The following is a 19,092-nucleotide window of genomic DNA, read 5'->3' as shown; positions in this document are numbered from 1 at the left end:
ATTTTTAAAAAGGACCTAATTAAACTTAAAATCTTTTACATATCAAAGGAAACCATAAACAGAACAAGAAGACAACTCTCAGAATTGGAGAAAATATTTTCAAATGAAGCAACTAACAAGGGGTTAATCTTCAAAAGACACAAACAACTCAATATCAACAAACCAAACAGTCCAATGAAAAAATGGGATAAAGACCTAAATAGACATTTTCCAGACATACAGATAGCTAACAAATACATCATTAATTATTAGAGAGATGCAAGTCAAAACTACAGTCAGGTAATACTTCACACCAGTTAGAATGTCTATCATTTAAAAATCCACAAAGAATAAATGCTGGAGAGGATGTGCAGGAAAGGGAATCCTCCTACATATGAGCATGTAAATTGGTACAACTACTGTGGGTTGCCATGCCCTTCTCCAGGGGACATGCCAACCCAAGGATCAAAGCCAGGTCTCCTGCATTGCAGGGGGATTCTTTACTGTCTGAGCCACCAGACTCAGAAGCCCTACACAATTGATACTAAGTATAAAATAGATATTGCCTGGAGAATCCCATAGAAATGGAGCCTGATGGGCCACAATCCGTAATGTCACAGAGTCAGACACGACTGAAGTGACTTAGCATGCCCGCACACAAAAATAGATAAGTAATAACCTATTTTATAGCACAGGGAAGTCTACTCAGTGATCCATGGTGACCTAAATAGGAAGTAAATCCAAGAAAGAGGGGATATATATGTGTGTGTGTGTGTGTGTGTATATATATATATATATATAGTTGTTGTTGTTTAATCACTGAGTTGTGTCTGACTCTTCTATGACCTCATGGCCTGCCATGCTCCTTTGTCCATAGGATTTCTCAGGCAAGAATACTGGAATGGATTGCCGTTTTTTTCTCCAAAGGCTCTTCCGAACCCAGTGATGCAACCGCAGTCTCCTGTTTGGCAGGCAGATTCTTTACCACTGGGTCACCTAGGAAGCCCATATATATAACTTACTAAATTTGCTGTACTGCAGAAGCTACCACAACATTGTAAAGTGATTATACTCAAATAAAAATTAATAAAATTAAATAAAATAAATTCTCTGTCAGGTAACGTTAAGAGCCAAATACCCTGGGAAAATTTTTAATGTTTCTTTTTCCTCTTGGTTTTCCATGAGATGTCTTTTATATAAGTATTTTTAAAATCACAAACATTGTAGATAAAAAACTGTACAACTCCTTCAGAAAAGATATTGTTTTGCTTCTTCTATTTAAGGGATAGACTTAAGGATAGAACAACTTATTTAACTCATTCTCAGGGCAAAGCTTGGCTTAAAACAGGAATTGTGCCATTGTCGGGACCAGGGCTCTTCATAGAGAAAGAGAACACTAAGATTATGATAACTTCACTGGTATGCTGCAGCTTTCATCTCAGCTCCATCACTAGGTCACTGTTTAAAGAAAATTTTTTTTTTCTTTTGAACTTTTTACTTTGTATGGGGTATAGCCGATTAACAATGTTGTTATAATCCCAGGTGAACAGCCAGGGACTCGGCCATACATATACATGCATCCATTTTCCCCCAAACTCTCCTCCCCTCCTAAAAATTATTTAGTTTAACTGACTTTCCTATTCTTTAACCCTCCCAACCCTCTAATCATCGCTGTTTCTTCAGGAAACCAGACCCAGGTGCTGCCCCGGTGCAACCGCTTTGTGTCTGAACCAACAGGCTCTGCATCCTCAGAGGAGAGCGCCCCCTACTGCTCAGGTGAGGGTCCCACAGAACAGAAGACCCTTCTCATTCCCCAGGTCACCGCCCCATTGTCCCATGTCTCTCTCCTCAGACAGCAGACAGCTCCGCCTGGTGGACGGGGGCGGTCCCTGCGCTGGGAGAGTGGAGATCCTTGACCAGGGCTCCTGGGGCACCATCTGTGATGACGGCTGGGACCTGGACGATGCCCGCGTGGTGTGCAGGCAGCTGGGCTGTGGAGACGCCCTCAATGCCACGGGGTCAGCTCACTTCGGGGCAGGATCAGGGCCCATCTGGCTGGACGACCTGAATTGCACAGGAAAGGAGTCCCATGTGTGGAGGTGCCCTTCCCGAGGCTGGGGGCGGCATGACTGCAGACACAAGGAGGATGCGGGGGTCGTCTGCTCAGGTCTGCGCCGCACACTGTCCACAGGCTGGGGGAGCGGTGGGGCTCTGAAGAACGGGGGTCTGAGCCCTGAGGGAGTGATGTTGAAAGGATCAGAGAAGGCGGCTTCCTCCCGTGGAGCGCGTCTTTCCAGCAGACGTGAAGACGAGGTCCTTTCACTGCGTCTTGCAGCAGCTGAGATTCTGGTCCTTTCTTCTCAGTAGTGTTTCCTCGCAGAGCCTTTTCTCACAGTTTTCCTTGAAATCAGGGCTCACCCTTCTGGCACATATGGTAGAGAAGTCTTAAAGCCACTGTGCTAGTTTTCATTTGTTCTATAACAAATTGCCACATTGTTAATGGTTGAAAGCAATATATTTATTTCCTTACACTTCTGTAGCTTAGATGTCCAGCAGGGATCTCACTAGACTGTGATAAAAGTTTCAGCAAGGCCACATCACTTTTGAGCCTCTGGGAAAGAATCTGTTTCCTGTCTTTTCAAGCTTCTAGAAACTGCCTGCCTTCCTTCACTAATAATCCCATTCTGTTCATCATCAGACCAACAGTGCTCCACCTCTCTAACCATTATCCATATTCACATCTTCCTCTAGCCAGAATGAGGAAAAAGATTACACTTTAAAGGATAGTGAGTCTAAGAATGTGATTAGACTGTGCTCAGGTGGTTAATCCACCATATTTCAGGTTAATCTTACCATCCCAAGGTCCATACCTTAATCACATATATAAAGTCCCTTTTGCCAGATAAGGAAACATAGACACAGGTTCCATGTAGACATTTGTGGGTCCATTATTCTATCTGCCTCCACACTGTCCACATCACATCCCTTTCATACTCTCTTTTAGATGTTTTGTCAGGAAGCAGGAGTCAGCTCCCTCTCCCTGCAGGTGTCTGGGTTGGTCTTCCGCTCAGTTCATATCCACCACATCAGGGTGGTAGAAATATTTAGAAAGACAGACACAAATGGACAAAGTCAAGTAAAAAGGAAACAAGTTTCACTCTGGTCATCTAGTGGATTTGCTTCCTCAGCTGGGTCACAGATGAGTGTTCACAATTTTGGGAGAGAGGAAAACCCAGAGCACTGAGTGCACAGTGCTCACTGTGTCCCATCTCCTCCCTTTCAATCTTAGAGTTCCTGGCCCTCAGGATGGTCAGCGAGGACCAGCAGTGTGCTGGGTGGTTGGAAGTTTTCTACAACGGGACCTGGGGCAGGGTCTGCCACAGCCCCATGGATGAGGTCACCGTGTCCATCATCTGCAGACAGCTTGGCTGTGGGGACAATGGAAGTCTCAACACGTCTGTTGGTCTCAGGGAAGGTTCTAGACCCCGGTGGGTAGATTTGATTCAGTGTCGGAAAACGGATACATCTCTCTGGCAGTGTCCTTCTGGCCCATGGAAATACAGTTCATGCTCTCCAAAGGAGGAAGCCTACATCTCATGTGCAGGTGATTTATGTCTGTTTCTGTGTTTGTCCCAATTCTGTAGGATGTTATTAGTGAGATTTGATATTTTAAAATCTAAGTGAATTAAGATGCGTTTATAAAATGAAGTTTGGATGGAGCTGATTTAATCTACAAGTTCCAAACTTGTATTATTAAAAATTTTTAATTGATATAATTGATACAACATTGTATTTTTTGCTGCGTACAACATAATGCTTATATGTTTGTGTGTATTGATAAATGATCACTACAGTAAGTCTAGTTATATCTATATCTATAACCTTATATATAGATCCATACATCTATATCCATATATATAGTTAAATATTTTTCTTACATGATGAGAATGTTTAAGATGTATTTTCTCACCATCTTTCAAATAGACAGTACACTATTCACTGTAGTCAGCTTACTGTATGTTATATCTCTTCACCTATTAATTTTATAATTCAAATTTATACCTTTTGATTACCTTTGCCCACACCAAATCCCCCACCTCTGGCAGCCACCAACTACTCAGCATCTCTGAACTTGCTTTTTGTTTTAAGATTACACATATAAATGAGATTATATGGAATTTTTCTTTCTCTGTCTGATTTGTTTCACTTAGCATAATGCCCTCAAGGTCCATCCATGCTGTTGAAACTGGCAAGATTTTCTTCTTTTTTATGGGTGGATATATGTCTATATTGCATTTTCTTTATTCTTTCCTCAGTGAAGACTTACATTGTTTGACTCATATATATTGCTATAAAATACTAAAAGGTAATACTGTTAAAGTGCTGCAGTTAATATGTCAGCAAATTTGGAAGATTCATCAGCGTCCACAGGACTGAAAAAGGTCGGTTTTCATTTCAATCTCAAAGAAGGGCAATGCCAATGAGTGGTCAAACTATCGCACATTTGTGCACATTTTACATGCTAGCAAGGTTATGCTCAAAGTCTTTCAAGCTAGGCTTCAGCACTAAGTGAACTGAGAACTTCCAAGATTTACAAGCTGGGTTTAGAAAAGGCAGAGAAACCAGAGATCAAATTGCCAACATTTGTTGGATCATAGAGTAAGCAAGAGAATTTCAGAAAAACATCTGCTTTATTGACGACATAAACAATGAACTGTGGAAAATTCTTAAAGAGACAAGAATACCAGAGCACCTTACCTGCCTCCTGAGAAACCTGTATGCAGGTCAAAAAGCAGCAGTTGGAACTGGACATGAAACAACCAACCGGTTCCAAATTGGGAAAAGAGTTCGTCAAGATTGCATATTGCCATCCTGTTTATTTAACTTATATGCAGAGAACATCATAGGAAATGCCTGGCTGGAAGAATCACAAGCTGGAATCAAGATTGCTGTGAGAAATATCAACAACCTCAGATCCGCAGATGATACCACTCTAATGGCAGAAAGTGAAGAGGAATTGAAGAGCCTCTTGTTGAGGGTGAAAGAGGAGAGTGAAAAAGCTGGCTTACAGCTCAACATTCAACATTCTGAAAACTAAGATCATCAGCACTTCATGGGAAATAAAAGGGGAGAATGTGGAAACAGTGACAGATTTTCTTTTCTTGGACTCCCAAATCACTGCTGACGGTGTTTGCAGCCATGAGATTAAAAGAGGCTTGCTCCCCTGTGACAAAACTAGACAGAGTATTAAAGAGCAGAGGCATCACTTTGCTGACAAAGGTCCTTATAGTCAAAGCTATATTTTTTCCAGTAGTCGTATCTGGCCGTGAGAGCTGGGTTATAGAAGAAGCTAAATGCCAAAGAGTTGATTCTTTTGAATTGTGGTGCTTGGATGCCTCACTTGAACTGAGAGTCATTTGGGCAGCAAGGAGATCAAAGCAATCAATCCTAAAGGAAATCAACTCTGAATATTCATTGGAAGGACTGATGCTGAAGCTGAAGCTCCAATACTTTGGCCACCTGATGAGAAGAGCTGACTCATTGGAAAAGACCCTGATGCTGGGAAATACTGAAGGCAAAAGAAAAAGGGGGCCGCGGAGGATGAGATAGTTAGATAGCATTGCCAGTTCAGTGGACATGAATTTGAGCTAACTTTGGGAGACAGGAAGGACAGAGGAGCCTGATGTGCTGCAGTCCGTGGGGTTGCAAAGAGTCAGACACAACCTAGCAACTGAACATATGTTGCTGCAGTGAACACTGGGTTTTCAAGTTAGTGTTTTTGTTTCCTTCAGAGAAATACTCCAAAGTGAAATTCCTAAATCATACGGCAGTTCTATTTTTAATTTTTGATGCACCTCAATACTGTTTCCATAGGGGCTGCATCAACTTACATTCCCTCTAACAGGAAAGCAAGAGCTTTCCTGTCTCTTCATATTCTCCTCAACTCCTGTTATTTCGTCTTTTCGATAAAAGCCTTTCTAGAGGATATGAGGTGATATCTTCTTGTGGTTTTGATTTGTATTTTCTGATGATTAGTACTGTTGAGCACGTTTTCATGTACCTATTGGCAAGTTGTATGTATTCTTTAAAAAAAAAAATCTCTATTCAGGTTCTCTGCCCATTTGTAAAAAATCATATATCTACATATATATACATATATACACAAGGACCTCATACAACTCAGTTGCAATATATATATATATATATGTATGTATATATATATATATATGTATATATATATATATATATATATGAGGTCCTTGTGTATTTTGGATAATAATCCTTACCAGAAATATAATATGCAAATATTTTCTCCAATTCCATAGGTTGCTTTTTCATTTTGGTGATGGTTTCCTTAATTGGGCAGAAGCTTTTTAGCCTTATGTCATCACAACTGCTTGTTTTCACTCTTGTTTCCTTTGTTTTTGGTGTCAAAACCAAAAAATCATCACAAAGACTGGTGTCAAGGATTTTATTCTCTGGTTTTTTCCTGTAGAAATTTTATGGCTTCAGGACTTGTGATCAAGTCTTTAATCTATTTTGAGTTAATGCTTGTGAATGGTGTAAGATAGTGGTCCAGTTTCATTTTTTGCATGTGGCTGTCCAGTTTTCCCCATGCCATTTACTGAAAAAACCATCCTTTTCCCACTGTATATTCTTGGCTTCTTTGTCAAAAATTAATTGACCATTGAAATGTGGGTTTATTTACAGGCTCCCTATTCTGTTCCATTGATCTCTGTGTCCATTTTTATACCAAGAACATACTGTTTTGATTAATATAGCTTTGTAATACAGTTTGAAATCAGGAAGCATGACAACTCTAGCTTTGTTATTCTATCTCAAGATTGCTTTTGTATTCAGCATCTTTTGTGGTTCCATGCAAATTTTAGGTTTGTTTCTTCTGTATCTGTGAAAATTTCCAGTGGAATTTTGATAAGGATTGCAGTGAATCTGTAGATTGCTTTGGGTAGAATGGGCATGTTAACAATATTAGATCTTCCAATCCATGACCACAAAATATCTTTCCATTTATTTGAGTCATCTTCAGTATCTTTCATCAATGTCTTATGGTTTTCAGTGTACAGGTCTTTCACCTGCTTAGTTAAATTTATTCCTAGATATTTTATTCATTTTCATGCAAATGTAAATAGAATTGTTTTCTCAGTTTCTCTTATAACAGTTTGCTGTTAGTGTAAAGAAATGCATATGATTTTTGTATACAGATTTTTCTTTCTACAACTTTACTGAGCGTATTAGTTCTCATACTTTTGGTGAAGTCTTTAGTGTTTTCTACATACAATATCATGTAAGGGGGTTTCTTTCCTCACTACTCTGATGGTAAAGAATCTGTCTGCAATGCAAGAGACCTGGGTTCAGTCCCTGGGTCAGGAAGATCCCCTGAAGGAAAGAATGGCAACCCACTCCAGTATTCTTGCCTGGAGAATCCCATGGGCAGAGAGGCCTGGCAGGCTGCAGTTCTTGGGGTCGCAAAGAGTCAGACAGGACTGAGTGACTAGCACTTTCACTTTTCAATCTGAAAATAGTGTCAATTTTGCCTCTTCCTTTCAGATTTGGATGTCTTGATTTTGTTTTTATTGCCTGATGGATCTGGATAAACTAAGTTGAATAAAAGTGGTGAGAGTTGAATAAAAGTTGAACTAAGTTGAATAAAAGTGGTGAGAGTAGACATTTTTGTCTTGTGTCTGGTTTCAGAGGAAAAGCTTTTGGTTTTTTACAGTCAAGTATGGTGTTAGCTGTGTACTTTTCATATGGCCTTAATTATGTTGAGATGCAATCCTTCTATACCTACTTTGTAAAAGAGTTCTTACTGTAAGTGGATGTTGAATCTGTCAAACACTTTTTCTGCATCCTTTGAGGATATGATTTTTACCTTCATTTTGTTTATTTGGTGTATCACATTGATTAATTTGTGAATGTTGAACTATCCTTGCACCCTTGGAACAAATATCAGTTGATCATGGTGTATGATTCTTTTAATGTATTGTCAAATTCAGTTTTCTGATATTTTGTTGATTATTTCTGCACCTATATTTATCAGAGTATTAGCCTGTAATTTTCTTTTCTCATGGTGCCCTTATCTGGCTTTGGTCTCAGACTAATGTTGGCTTCATAAAATGAATTTGGAAGTGTTCCTTTCTTCTCTTCTTGGAAAAGTTAGAGATGGCTCCACCACTAAATACTGTTACATTGAGAATTGAGATTTCAGCAATAACTTTTGAATGAAATAAATAAATGCTGTCGAGGCTGGCAAATAGTCAAACCATAGCACCTTATTCCTTCAACATTTCTCTCTCTGTTTCTCTCTCTGCTTCCCTCCCCCTCCACATACACAAACACACACACCCCATTCAGGTACGCGTTGAATGGTTTGCTGGATGTTGCCCGAAACCCATAGCTAAGAGAATGTGGGAACAGATACTTCAAAAGCAGAGGCTCGCTCCCTTCCTTGCCTCTCTTTGCTCATGTCTTTGTCATTTTCATCTGAAGGCCAAAGAGGCATTTAACTATGAGACATTTTATTGATGATATTTTTTCCTACAATGAAACCCCATGAATTGAGAGGTGGTAAAATCTTTGACCATGAAAATGAGCAACCCACTCACAGAGGTCCTGCCATCGTTTTCTCAGAGGTTCTCTGCATAGAGTGGGTAGGAGTTTTGATAGGATGATCTGGAAAGAATATGTAAATATTGATATTTTATGACAGGTACTATTTACCCTTCTGGTTTTTTGAATTTATATTTATTTCTCTCAGCTTCAATTCTTTTACATATATTTTCAGTCTTTTGTTTATTATTTCTGCATCTTCTCAATACAAATTTTTCTCAGTAGGCTTTTTTTGACTATTGCAAAAATTTCTGGCTTACTCAGTGTGTACATATGTGTGTACATATATCTTGTCAGAATTCTACTAAGTCTTTCCTGTAAGCATACAGGAAAGGAAATCTCTTTTTAAGAGATTCCCAACCAACACTACAGGCTTTTCTGGTGGCTCAGAGAGCAAAGAAACTGCCTGCAGTGTGAGAGACCTGGGTTTGATCCCTGGGTAAGGAAGATCCAGTGGAGAAGGGAATAGCAATCCACTCCAGTATTCTTGTTTGGAAAATCCTATGGACAGAGGAGCCTGGTGGGCTGCAGTCCATGGGGTCAGAAAGAGTTGGACATGACTGAGCAACTAACACACACACGCACATAACCAACACTAAATTGTGGAGCAATTATCTTCCAATTAAAAGTAAATTAAAAAAAGAGGGTTTCCTTTTACAACAGTAGTCTTCACTTGCCCACTTGTCACACTGGATAATAGGTAAGAGTAGTTTATAATCTATCTAATACTTTTCCATTAAAATTATGTACATGAGATTTTGAATATAAATTGACTGTACTTCTGGACTGATTATTTTTAATATGAACTATTATCATAGACTGTTACCGTGAATGTATATTTGGTTTACTGTTTCACTGATTAGTATGAGTTTAAGAAAAACAAATTTTATTTCACTGAATTTTATTTGTCTATTCATTCATTTAATAAATATTTATCAAGCCACTATCTGGTATTTAGAAATGGTTTTCCATAGATATTTGGTGAATGAGTGCATACAATGTGCAGGCACGGTCCTAACAGCAGAAACATGGCTTATATAAGATATACAAGGTCCTTCCTCTAGTGGAACTTTCATTCAGAAGGGTGTGTGTACATTGGTAGATGTCTGGGTTTATATTTGCTGTGGGGTGTGAAGACTGATTAACAAGTAAATATTTAAAGTAATTTCAGCTGGTGATCAGATGCAGTGAATGTTTCAGCCCAGGAGATAATGAACCTGCGTTTTCATGTGTCCTTTGCACTGAGTCAGGCCTTAGATAATCTTTTTTGGGGACAAGACCACGCCCACCTGTCCCTGATCCACTGTTTCCCTGTTGTTTGCAGGAAGAAGACCCAAGAGCTGTCCAGCTGCTGCCCCCTGCACAGGTACGTCAGCCCCGCCCCTCCCCAGGGCTCCCAGGGGCTCCTTCCTCCCACCAGGGGAGTCACAGGAGGAGCTGCTGCCTTTTCAGACAGAGAGAAGCTCCGGCTCAGGGGAGGAGACAGCGAGTGCTCAGGGCGGGTGGAGGTCTGGCACAGCGGCTCCTGGGGCACCGTGTGCGATGACTCCTGGAGCCTGGCAGAGGCCGAGGTGGTGTGTCAGCAGCTGGGCTGTGGCCCGGCCCTGGAAGCCGTGCGGGCCGCGGCGTTTGGCCCTGGAAACGGGAGCATCTGGCTGGACGAGGTGCGGTGCGGGGGCCGGGAGTCCTCCCTGTGGGACTGTGCTGCGGAGCCCTGGGGGCAGAGCGACTGCAAGCACGAGGAGGATGCTGGTGTGAGGTGCTCTGGTGAGTGAGGGGCAGGGGGTCCGTCCCTGGTGAGCTGGGGCAGCACAGGGGCAGAGGGCTGGACCGGGCGTGGTGGGGAGTTTGTGTTCAGAGAGGGTCTGGGTGCTGGGGCTCTGATCTAGGACGGGGGAGCTGGGAGGACCGGAGACTGGTGTTGTGGAAACTGAGGGGTGATTTCAGGCTCAGGAGGGAAAAATGGTTTGCCTTGCGTTCTGGCCAATTCCTCTTCCTCACACTGCTGTTTTTCTCTTTAGGTGTAAGGACAACATTGCCTGCGACAAAAGCAGGTACTGTGATCCATGCATGGGCAGGAGAGAATACTCAGATACTGGCGACCTGTTCTGTGGGCTCCCTGACAACTCAAAAGAGGAAAGAATCTGAGGAGCTGTGGCTGTTGGGGAGGAGCCAGGGCATTACACTGGGGAAATCCCCTGCCTTGATGCCCAGAGTCAAAGGTTCTCATGCCTGGGGTCCAAGGAAGTCTGGTTCCCATGTTGTAAAATCTAAGGAACTCCCACCTGCCCTTGAGTGTTGCTCTTCATCAGTGAGGTGCGGGTCCCTGGACTGTTTGATGCTTTGTCTCCTGAAGCCCAAGGAGAAGGGATGAGCTGGGTTCTCAGAGGCTGTCTCGGCAGGGCAGCTCCCTGACAATCCCCAGCTCTGCCTCGGGGCCAAACTGGCCAGAGTGGAGTTGACTTGTCTCAGGACGAGACCCGGGGGAGCCCTGACACTGTCTGAGGCTGGGACCTGTTGTCTGGAGCTCCTGAAAGTGCTGAAACAGGGGATTTCTCTGTGCCCAAGACTATCTCCAGTCCTTTTTCCTGTTCTCCTTAGGGACGAGAACAACCTCACATCCTCTCCCTGGCATCTTCTCCCTGCCTGGGGTCCTCTGCCTCATCCTGGGAGCCCTTCTCTTCCTGGTCCTCATCATCCTGGTGACTCAGGTGCTCAGATGGAGAGCAGAGCACAGAGGTGGGCTGCAGGGGGAACTGGGGACCAGGGAGCATGTGTGCAGGCAGGAGATGGGGCAGGTGTGAGGAGGGGAGCCTGGGCCAGGTCTCTGCTCTGAGTTGCAGACTCCATGTGCTCCGTGCTGAGCTCTCAGGGCTGAGTAGACAGAGGGCTGGGGCGTGAACTCTCATAAGTCATGGCCTCTCCTGTGAGACCAGACAGAGTTGGCGCTGAGCTGTATTCAGGGTCAGACGAGGGGAGAAGGTGCTGACATGGTGCACGTGGTGGGAGACGATGCTGAGGTCCTGGCAGCCCCCGTGTGAGCACCAGGGAGAGGAAGAGTGGGTCTGCTGGACCAGGGTGTCTGGGGCGGCTTCTCTTACCTGCTGGGGAATCTCTCAGCCTTATCCAGCTATGAAGATGCTCTTGCTGAAGCTGTGTATGAGGAGCTCAATTACCTTGTGACACCGAAGGAAGGTCTGGGCAGCCCAGGTGAGTGTCTCTGTCTGCCCTCCTGGGGCCTCTGGTTGTCACCACCCACTGGCTGTGCGCATCTTCTCAGCATGTGCAGACCTCATGTGTGCCCCAGTCTCACAGAGACTCCAAAGTGGCAGGATGGCCTCTCAGAGCCCCGTGATCTCCCAGCCACTGTCTACGCTGCAGAAGCCAGGCCTGTCCCTTCTCAGCCTTAACACAAGTACCGTGGGTGTGGGGAGGGTCATTCTGTGTGTTGTGTGATGTTTGTCTCCACTCGAGGTTTCCTGTCAGATGACTCACTGACTAAATGGCCGTATTACACCAGAGATGGTGAGGAAAACAGAGACTACAGATCCGCTCCAGGAAATAGAGGTGGACCTGCCTCGGCTGGGCTTTGGGGAGGAGAGTTTCCCTCATGGAGAGGAGATTTAAAGGGGAATGGCTTTCCTTTCTTGGACCAGAGGCATCCCTTGTGTCCAGATGGTGTTCTTCCTTCTCCTTCTCTGGCTGTTCTGTGATGTCTCACGTCGGGGCTGGTCTCTCTGTGTCTGGAATCACAATAGGCACACAGTGTGTAAAAAAAATAACATCTGTAAAGCGCAATTGTCAAAGTACTTTAGCAATGCTCAGTGGTGGAAGAGTTGCTTTGAGATATATAGTTTCCACCAGAAAATATGAAGGTATGTAAAATCATGTTTTGGCTTATGGACACATCAAAATGAAACATGGTCTTAGAGAAAAAAGTCTTTTGAAACAAGGAGTGACTGGTGGCTCTTTTCAGAAACTCAGAAACTCTGGGTCAGAAGGGATCTTAGGTATTCCCCAGACCAATCCACTTACTGTGGTTTCATACACTCCCTTGTCTGCTCTTGGAACCCCCAGATCAGAGGACTGATGTCCCTGCTGAAAATTACGATGATGTTGAAGAGGTACCAGTGCCTGGAAGTCCTCCTGCCTCTCAGGGGAGTGAGGAGGAAGTGCCCCCAGAGAAGGAGGATGGGGTGAGGTCCTCGCAGACAGGTGAGTGGGGTCAGGTGATCTCCTGCAATCTTTCTATCTGGAAAGAGTGAATGTGTGCTCCTCAATGCCCAGCCTCCCTGGAGATTCAAAATATAGGTAATCTCATACATTTGGTAGCATCATCTTGACCATATGCCATATTTAATGCTGTCACACTCCTTGCAGGGAGTGAGGAATCACTCTGCTTTTGGCATTTATGTCTCCATAATGTGACATATATACTTCACATTATATGTGATATACTTGCATTAAGATTTATAGATTATGGAATTTCCTGGCAGTCCAGAGGTTAGGATTCTGCACTTTCACTGCTAGGGCCCAGGTCCAACCCTGCTCAAGGAACTAAGATCCCTCATGCATTGTGTCATGGCCAAGGAGAAACTTATTGATTAATTGAGCATATTTATAAAGAAAGCTAAGTGCCAAAGAATTGATGCTTGAACTGTAGTGTTGGAGAAGACTCTTCAAAGTCCCTTGGATGGCAAGGAGATGAAATCAGTCAATTGAAAGGAAATCAATCCTGAATATTCATTGGAAGGACTGAGCTAAAGTAGAAACTCCAATACCTTGGCCACCTGATGTGAAGAACTGACCCCTTAGAAAAGACTCTGATCCTGGGAAAGATTGAAGGCAGGAAGAGAAGGGGATGACAGAGGATGAGATGGCTGGATGGCATCACTGACTCGATGGATATGAGTTTGCGCAAGCTCTGGGAGTCGGTAATGGACAGGGAAGCCCGGTGTGCTGTGGTTCATGGGGTTGCAAAGAGTCAGACATGACTGAGTGACTGAACTGAAGTGAACCAAATTCAAAGGTGGAACAAGTGTTTTAATAATATCTTTGCACTGTCTCATACATGAAGGACAATCATTCAATATCACAGTAATCCAGGTCTATGCCGAATCAGTAATGCTGAAACAGCTGAAGCTGTGGTTCTATGACGACCCACAAGAACTTTTAGAACTAATACCCAAAAAAGATGTCCTTTTCATTATAAGGGACTGGAATGCAAAAGTAGGCAGTCAAGAGATACCTGGAGTAACATGCAAATTTGGCCTTGGAGTCCACAGTGAGGCAGGGCAAAGGCTAACAGAGTTTTGTCGATAGAACACACTGGTCATAGCAAACACCCTCTTCCAAAAACACAAGACAGGACTCTGCACATGGACATCACCAGATGGTCAACACGAAAATCCGATTGATATTTTTTGCAGCCAAAGATGGAAATGCTCTATACAGTCAGCAAAAACAAGACTGGGAGCTGACTGTGGCTCAGACCTTGAACTCTGTTTTGCCAAATTCAGACTTAAATCGAAGAAAGTAGGGAAAACCACTAGACCATTCAGGTATGACCTAAATCAATCCCTCACGATTATACAGTGGAAGTGACAAATAGATTCAAGGGATTCCGTCTGATAGGCAGAGTGCCTGATGAACTATGGATGGAGGTTCGTGTATAGGAGGCAGGGATCAAGACCATCCCCATGGAAAAGAAATGCAAAAAGGCAAAATGGTTGTCTGAGGAGGCCTTACAAATAGCTGAGAAAAGAAGAGAAGCAAAAGACAAAGGAGAAAAGGAAAGATAGATCCATTTTAATGTAGAGTTCCAAAGTAGCAAGGAGAGATAAGGAAGCCTTCCTCAGCGATCAATGCAAAGAAACAGAGGAAAACAATGGAATGGGAAAAACTAGAGATCTCTTCAAGAAAATTAGTGATACCAAGGGAACATTTCATGCAAAGATGGGCTCAACAAAGGATAGAAATGTTACGGACCTAACGGAAGCAGAAGATATTAAGAAGAGATGACAAGAATACACAGAAGAACTATAGAAAAAAGACCCTCATTACCCATATAACCATGATGCTGTGATCACTCACCTAGAGCCAGACATCCTGGAATGCAAAGTCAAGTGGGCCTTAGGAAGCATCACCATGAATAAAGCTAGTGGAGGTGATGGAATTCAGTTGAGCTATTTCAAATACTAAAAGATGATGCTGTGAAAGTGCTGCACTCAATATGCCAGCAAATTTGGCAAACCCAGCAGTGGCCACAGGACTGGGAAAGGTCAGTTTTCATTCCAATCCCAAAGAAAGGCAATGCCAAAGAACGTTCAAACTACCGCACAATTGCACTCATCTCACACACTAGCACACTAATGCTCAAAATTCTCCAAGCCAGGCTTCAACAGTAATGAACCATGAACTTCTAGATGTTCAAACTGGATTTAGAAAAGAGCGAGGAACAAAAGAACAAATTGCCAAAATTTGCTGGATCATCAAAAAAGCAAGAGAGTTCCAGAAAAACATCTATTTCTGCTTTATTAACAATGCCAAAACCCTTGACAATGTGGATCACAATAAACTGTGGGAAATTCTGAAAGAGATGGGAATACCTGGCCACCTTACCTGCCTCCTGAGAAATCTGTATGCAGGTCAAGAAACAACAGTCAAAACAGAATATGGAACAGCAGACTGGTTCCAAATTGGGAAAAGAGTATGTCAAGGCTGTATAGAGTCACCCTGCTTATTTAACTTATATGCAGAGTACATCATGCAAAATGCTGGGCTGGATGAATCACAAGCAGGAACCAAGATTACGAGAGAAATATCATAACCTCCGATATGCAGATGGTACCACCCTTATTTCAGAAAGTGAAGAAGAACTAAAGAGCCTCATGTAAGTGAAAGACGATAGTGAAAAACTTTGCTTAAAACTCAACATTCAGAAAACTAAGGTCATAGCATCTTATCCCACCACTTCTAGGCTAATAGTCAGGGAAACAGTGGCAACAGTGAGAGACTTTATTTTTTGGGGCTCCAAAATCACTGCATATGATGACTACAGCCATGAAATTAGAAGACACTTGCTCCTTGGAAGAAAAGCTATGATCAACCTAGAAAGCATATTCAAAAGCAGAGACATTACTTTGCTGACAAAGTTCTGTCTAGTCAAAGCTCTGTTTTTTTCCAGTAGTCATGTATGGATCTGAGAGTTGGACCATAAAGAAGGCTGAGCACTGAATGTTTGATGCTTTTGAACTGTGGTGTGGGAGAAGACTCTTGAGAGTCCCTTGGACTGCAAGGAGATCCAACCAGTCAGTGCTAAAGAAAATCAGTCCTGAATAGTCACTGGAAGGACTGATGTTGAAGCTGAAATTCCAATGCTTTGTCCACCTGATCCGAAGAACTGACTCACTGGAAAAGACCCTGATGCTGGGAAAGCTTGAATGCAGGAGATGGGGAGGACAGAGGATGAGATGTTTGAATGGCATCACCAATGCAATGGACATGAGTTTGAGCAAGCTCCAGGAGTTGGTGATGGACAGGGAAGCCTGGCGTGCTGCAGTCCATGGTGTCACTGAGTCGGACACGACTGAGCAACTGAAGTGGACTGAACTGAACTGATACATAAAAGGTAGAGATTTAAACAAACGTATTGAATTGGGTGAAGTATGTTTATAATTTAAGATGAACTCTGCTTATATGTTAACATTGATAGGTACAAAGTCTATGATATATGGTGACCTTAACATTAAGCCATGGTAGTGGATCATAGACTCAGAATTTGTGATCAGCTAAGATCTAATTTGCCCCAGATATTTCAGTAGCTGCGAGAAGACACTCATTCTCTAGAAAAGAGTATCTCTCCATCTGAGGGCCTGTGTGGTCTCTGGGGAGGGGCCATCTATGGCTGCACCTGTGATAGTCTTTGTGGACATTTGGAACAGGAGTCAAGTCAGCCAAAAGCAGACTTGGGTTGTGAGTGAGGAATTCAGATTTTTCCTGTCTCTAATCTCCCTCTTAATGAGAATTCACATCTATCACCTGTGAAAGGAGAATATTTAAGTTCTTTTTTATGATTCTTACCATTGCGGGTTATATCCTTGCTATTGTGTGGCCTGGATGCAAGTCTTCCCAGAGCTCCTGAGTGAGCACAGATCTCCTGTGATGCAGGGTTTCCACATGAGCTGAGGCCCCAGAGACCACATGGACTGGATCTGAGAGGACAGCTGGGATCCATCTTCACTATAACTCAAGTGAAATACCCTGAGCCTCCCTGCCCGAACATGGGTCCCAGGGATGCTTTGTCATCACCACTTGCTTGACTCCTTCCACCATAGGGCTCTCTCCCATCCCTGTGTCTCAGTTCTAATCAAACTTCTCTTTACTATTTCAGGCTGTTCTCTGAACTTCTCCAGAGAGGTGGCTGATCCTGGGGAAGGAGGAGAGAGCCCTTGGCTGCTCCAGGGGCAGAAAGAGGACCCTGGGTACGATGATGTTGAATTCAGTGCCCTGGGAACATCCCCAGTGACTTTCCCATGATGCTTTATTAAATATGAGATGAAGCCTCAGATATTCTAATTGCCTGTATTTCAATAGAGTAGAGCTGACCTGTAATTGTGTTATGTGGAAATTTCTCAAAATTAGATATTCTGAATAAATTAACTTTTTGCTCTGATGCTAATTTAACAAGCTTCATGTCAAAAGATTTTAGAAGACTGGTCCTCAAACACCATTTTCCTCAAAGGAAATACAAGATGAGTGAGCTGCCCTGCTCTCTCACCTGTCTTAGAGGCTAATGAGGGCATGATTTTGCCCCAGCTCACAAATGCTCCAGGTCACTCTTATTAAGAAAAGGATATAAACTTGGTCCACATTCATACCCTCCTTCCTAACAAGATGAACTCATGGAAAAACAAAAACAATTCTGAACATTCCTTGGTGCTCTCCCTGAGATGTCATATCAACTGTTTGTAACTTGTTCCTTGACACCAGACTGAATGTGAGTTTCAAAGTGGAAGGTTGATTTGTGGGAGAGAATGGATACAGCTTTCCTTATCCTGCCTAAATGTTCATAGGCCAATTAAAAATCTAACTGTACATAACTACCTGTTCCTTTTTCATCTCTCATTTATTCCTTTAGTGGATACAAACACCTCTTTGCTCATCTCCCATGTCTGTTTGATTATCCAATCCTTATAAATCCACTCTTTCCTCTCCATCTCTTCCTACTATTTCTTCAGGATGCTGCTATTTCTCGTCTCTCCAAGGATCTCTCCTTCTAAGTGAATTGTATCAGTTCATATATATCTCCAAGTTGATGGAGGGCAAACTGATGCTCACCCACACCCTGTGTTCAGGTGGGACAAGAGGGCAAGAATGTGGAGACCTAGGCAGAGGGGTCCAGAAGAATGGATGTAGACAGAAAGATCAGGAACAGTTGGCTATTTATTTTTCAGAGATGTGGATGGAGGCATCTTATATGACTGATCTCTCAGAGGAAGAATTTCAGCCAATGGGCTTTTTTGAAAACATCTATTTTCAGATGTTTCAAGATTGCTTTAATCTGGTCACTACTGAAAATGTAATTGTGATCCTGCTGTGATTCCTCAGGGTAGAGAGAGCTGTCATGCCGAAGTGGCCAAGTAAAGATTGCGTTTACACAGCACTCCCCCTGCACACCCCACCACCAAGTCCATTGTGGACATGTGGAGAAGCTGCAGAACTAATTTAAGCCCTGAGAGTGCTGGCCTGGTTGTGAGCTGGACCCACCCAGTTACTTGCTTGATGACTCTGGATGGTTTCTAAGGCTTCAACCTACACTCACACTTGCAGTCTTCATAGTTCTAGGCTGTTCTTGGGGATAGGAAGATGCCCAGGGCTTCTCCCAGGGAAGCTCACATGTCCATTCACTTGGAAAGTGATGAAATAGATGACATATGATGAAATAAGGCACACATACCAAGAGGCTCAGTGAACTCCAAGAAAACACAGATAAACTATTAAATTCAAGAAGACAATATATGAACAAAATAAGATTTAAAATATTTCTCATCATCATTATTATTGTTTTTAATTTTTGTTGCACTGGGTCTCTGTTGCTGGACATGGGCTTTGTCTAGTTTCAGCAAGCAGGCCCTGGTCTTCTTTGTGGACAGCAGGCTTCTCTATGCACGGGTTTGTCTTATTGTGGAGAACAGGCTCTAGGCACCCAGGCTTCAGGGGTTGCACCATGCCACCTCCTATTTGTGCTTTGCGGTTCCTAGAGCTCAGGCTCAGTAATTGTCGAGCTAGGGTGAGTTACTCCACAGAGTAAATTTTTAACAGAGAGAGAAAGAATAAAAAAGGAAGTAAACAGGGAATTTATTGATGGTTTGATGGTTAGGACTCGATGCATTTACTGCTGTGGTCTGTATTCAATCCCCATCAGGGAACGGAGATCCTTCAAGCTTTGCAGTGAGGCAAAGAGAATAAGAGAAGGAATGAAAC

The 19,092-nt window shown here is 43.0% G+C and overlaps 1 protein-coding gene across 1 annotated transcript in view; it reads left to right on the top strand.

The window, feature by feature from the left end:
• Nucleotides 1–17,206, top strand: part of LOC133043707 (antigen WC1.1-like) — a 56,303-nt gene extending 39,097 nt beyond the window's left edge. Inside the window, 10 exon segments of the mRNA XM_061124859.1 lie at nucleotides 1,663–1,755; nucleotides 1,832–2,146; nucleotides 3,269–3,583; nucleotides 9,932–9,973; nucleotides 10,060–10,374; nucleotides 10,629–10,661; nucleotides 11,209–11,346; nucleotides 11,728–11,817; nucleotides 12,685–12,822; nucleotides 17,000–17,206. Coding sequence (XP_060980842.1) covers nucleotides 1,663–1,755; nucleotides 1,832–2,146; nucleotides 3,269–3,583; nucleotides 9,932–9,973; nucleotides 10,060–10,374; nucleotides 10,629–10,661; nucleotides 11,209–11,346; nucleotides 11,728–11,817; nucleotides 12,685–12,822; nucleotides 17,000–17,145 — 1,625 coding nt within the window. The 3' untranslated portion in view covers nucleotides 17,146–17,206.
• Nucleotides 17,207–19,092: the final 1,886 nt, after the last annotated feature.

Source organism: Dama dama, chromosome 22 (assembly GCF_033118175.1).
Source record: "Dama dama isolate Ldn47 chromosome 22, ASM3311817v1, whole genome shotgun sequence".
Classification (NCBI taxonomy): Eukaryota; Metazoa; Chordata; class Mammalia; order Artiodactyla; family Cervidae; genus Dama; species Dama dama.
The sequence above is the reverse complement of the archived record's forward strand: the minus strand, read 5'-3'. Positions and strand labels throughout refer to the sequence as shown.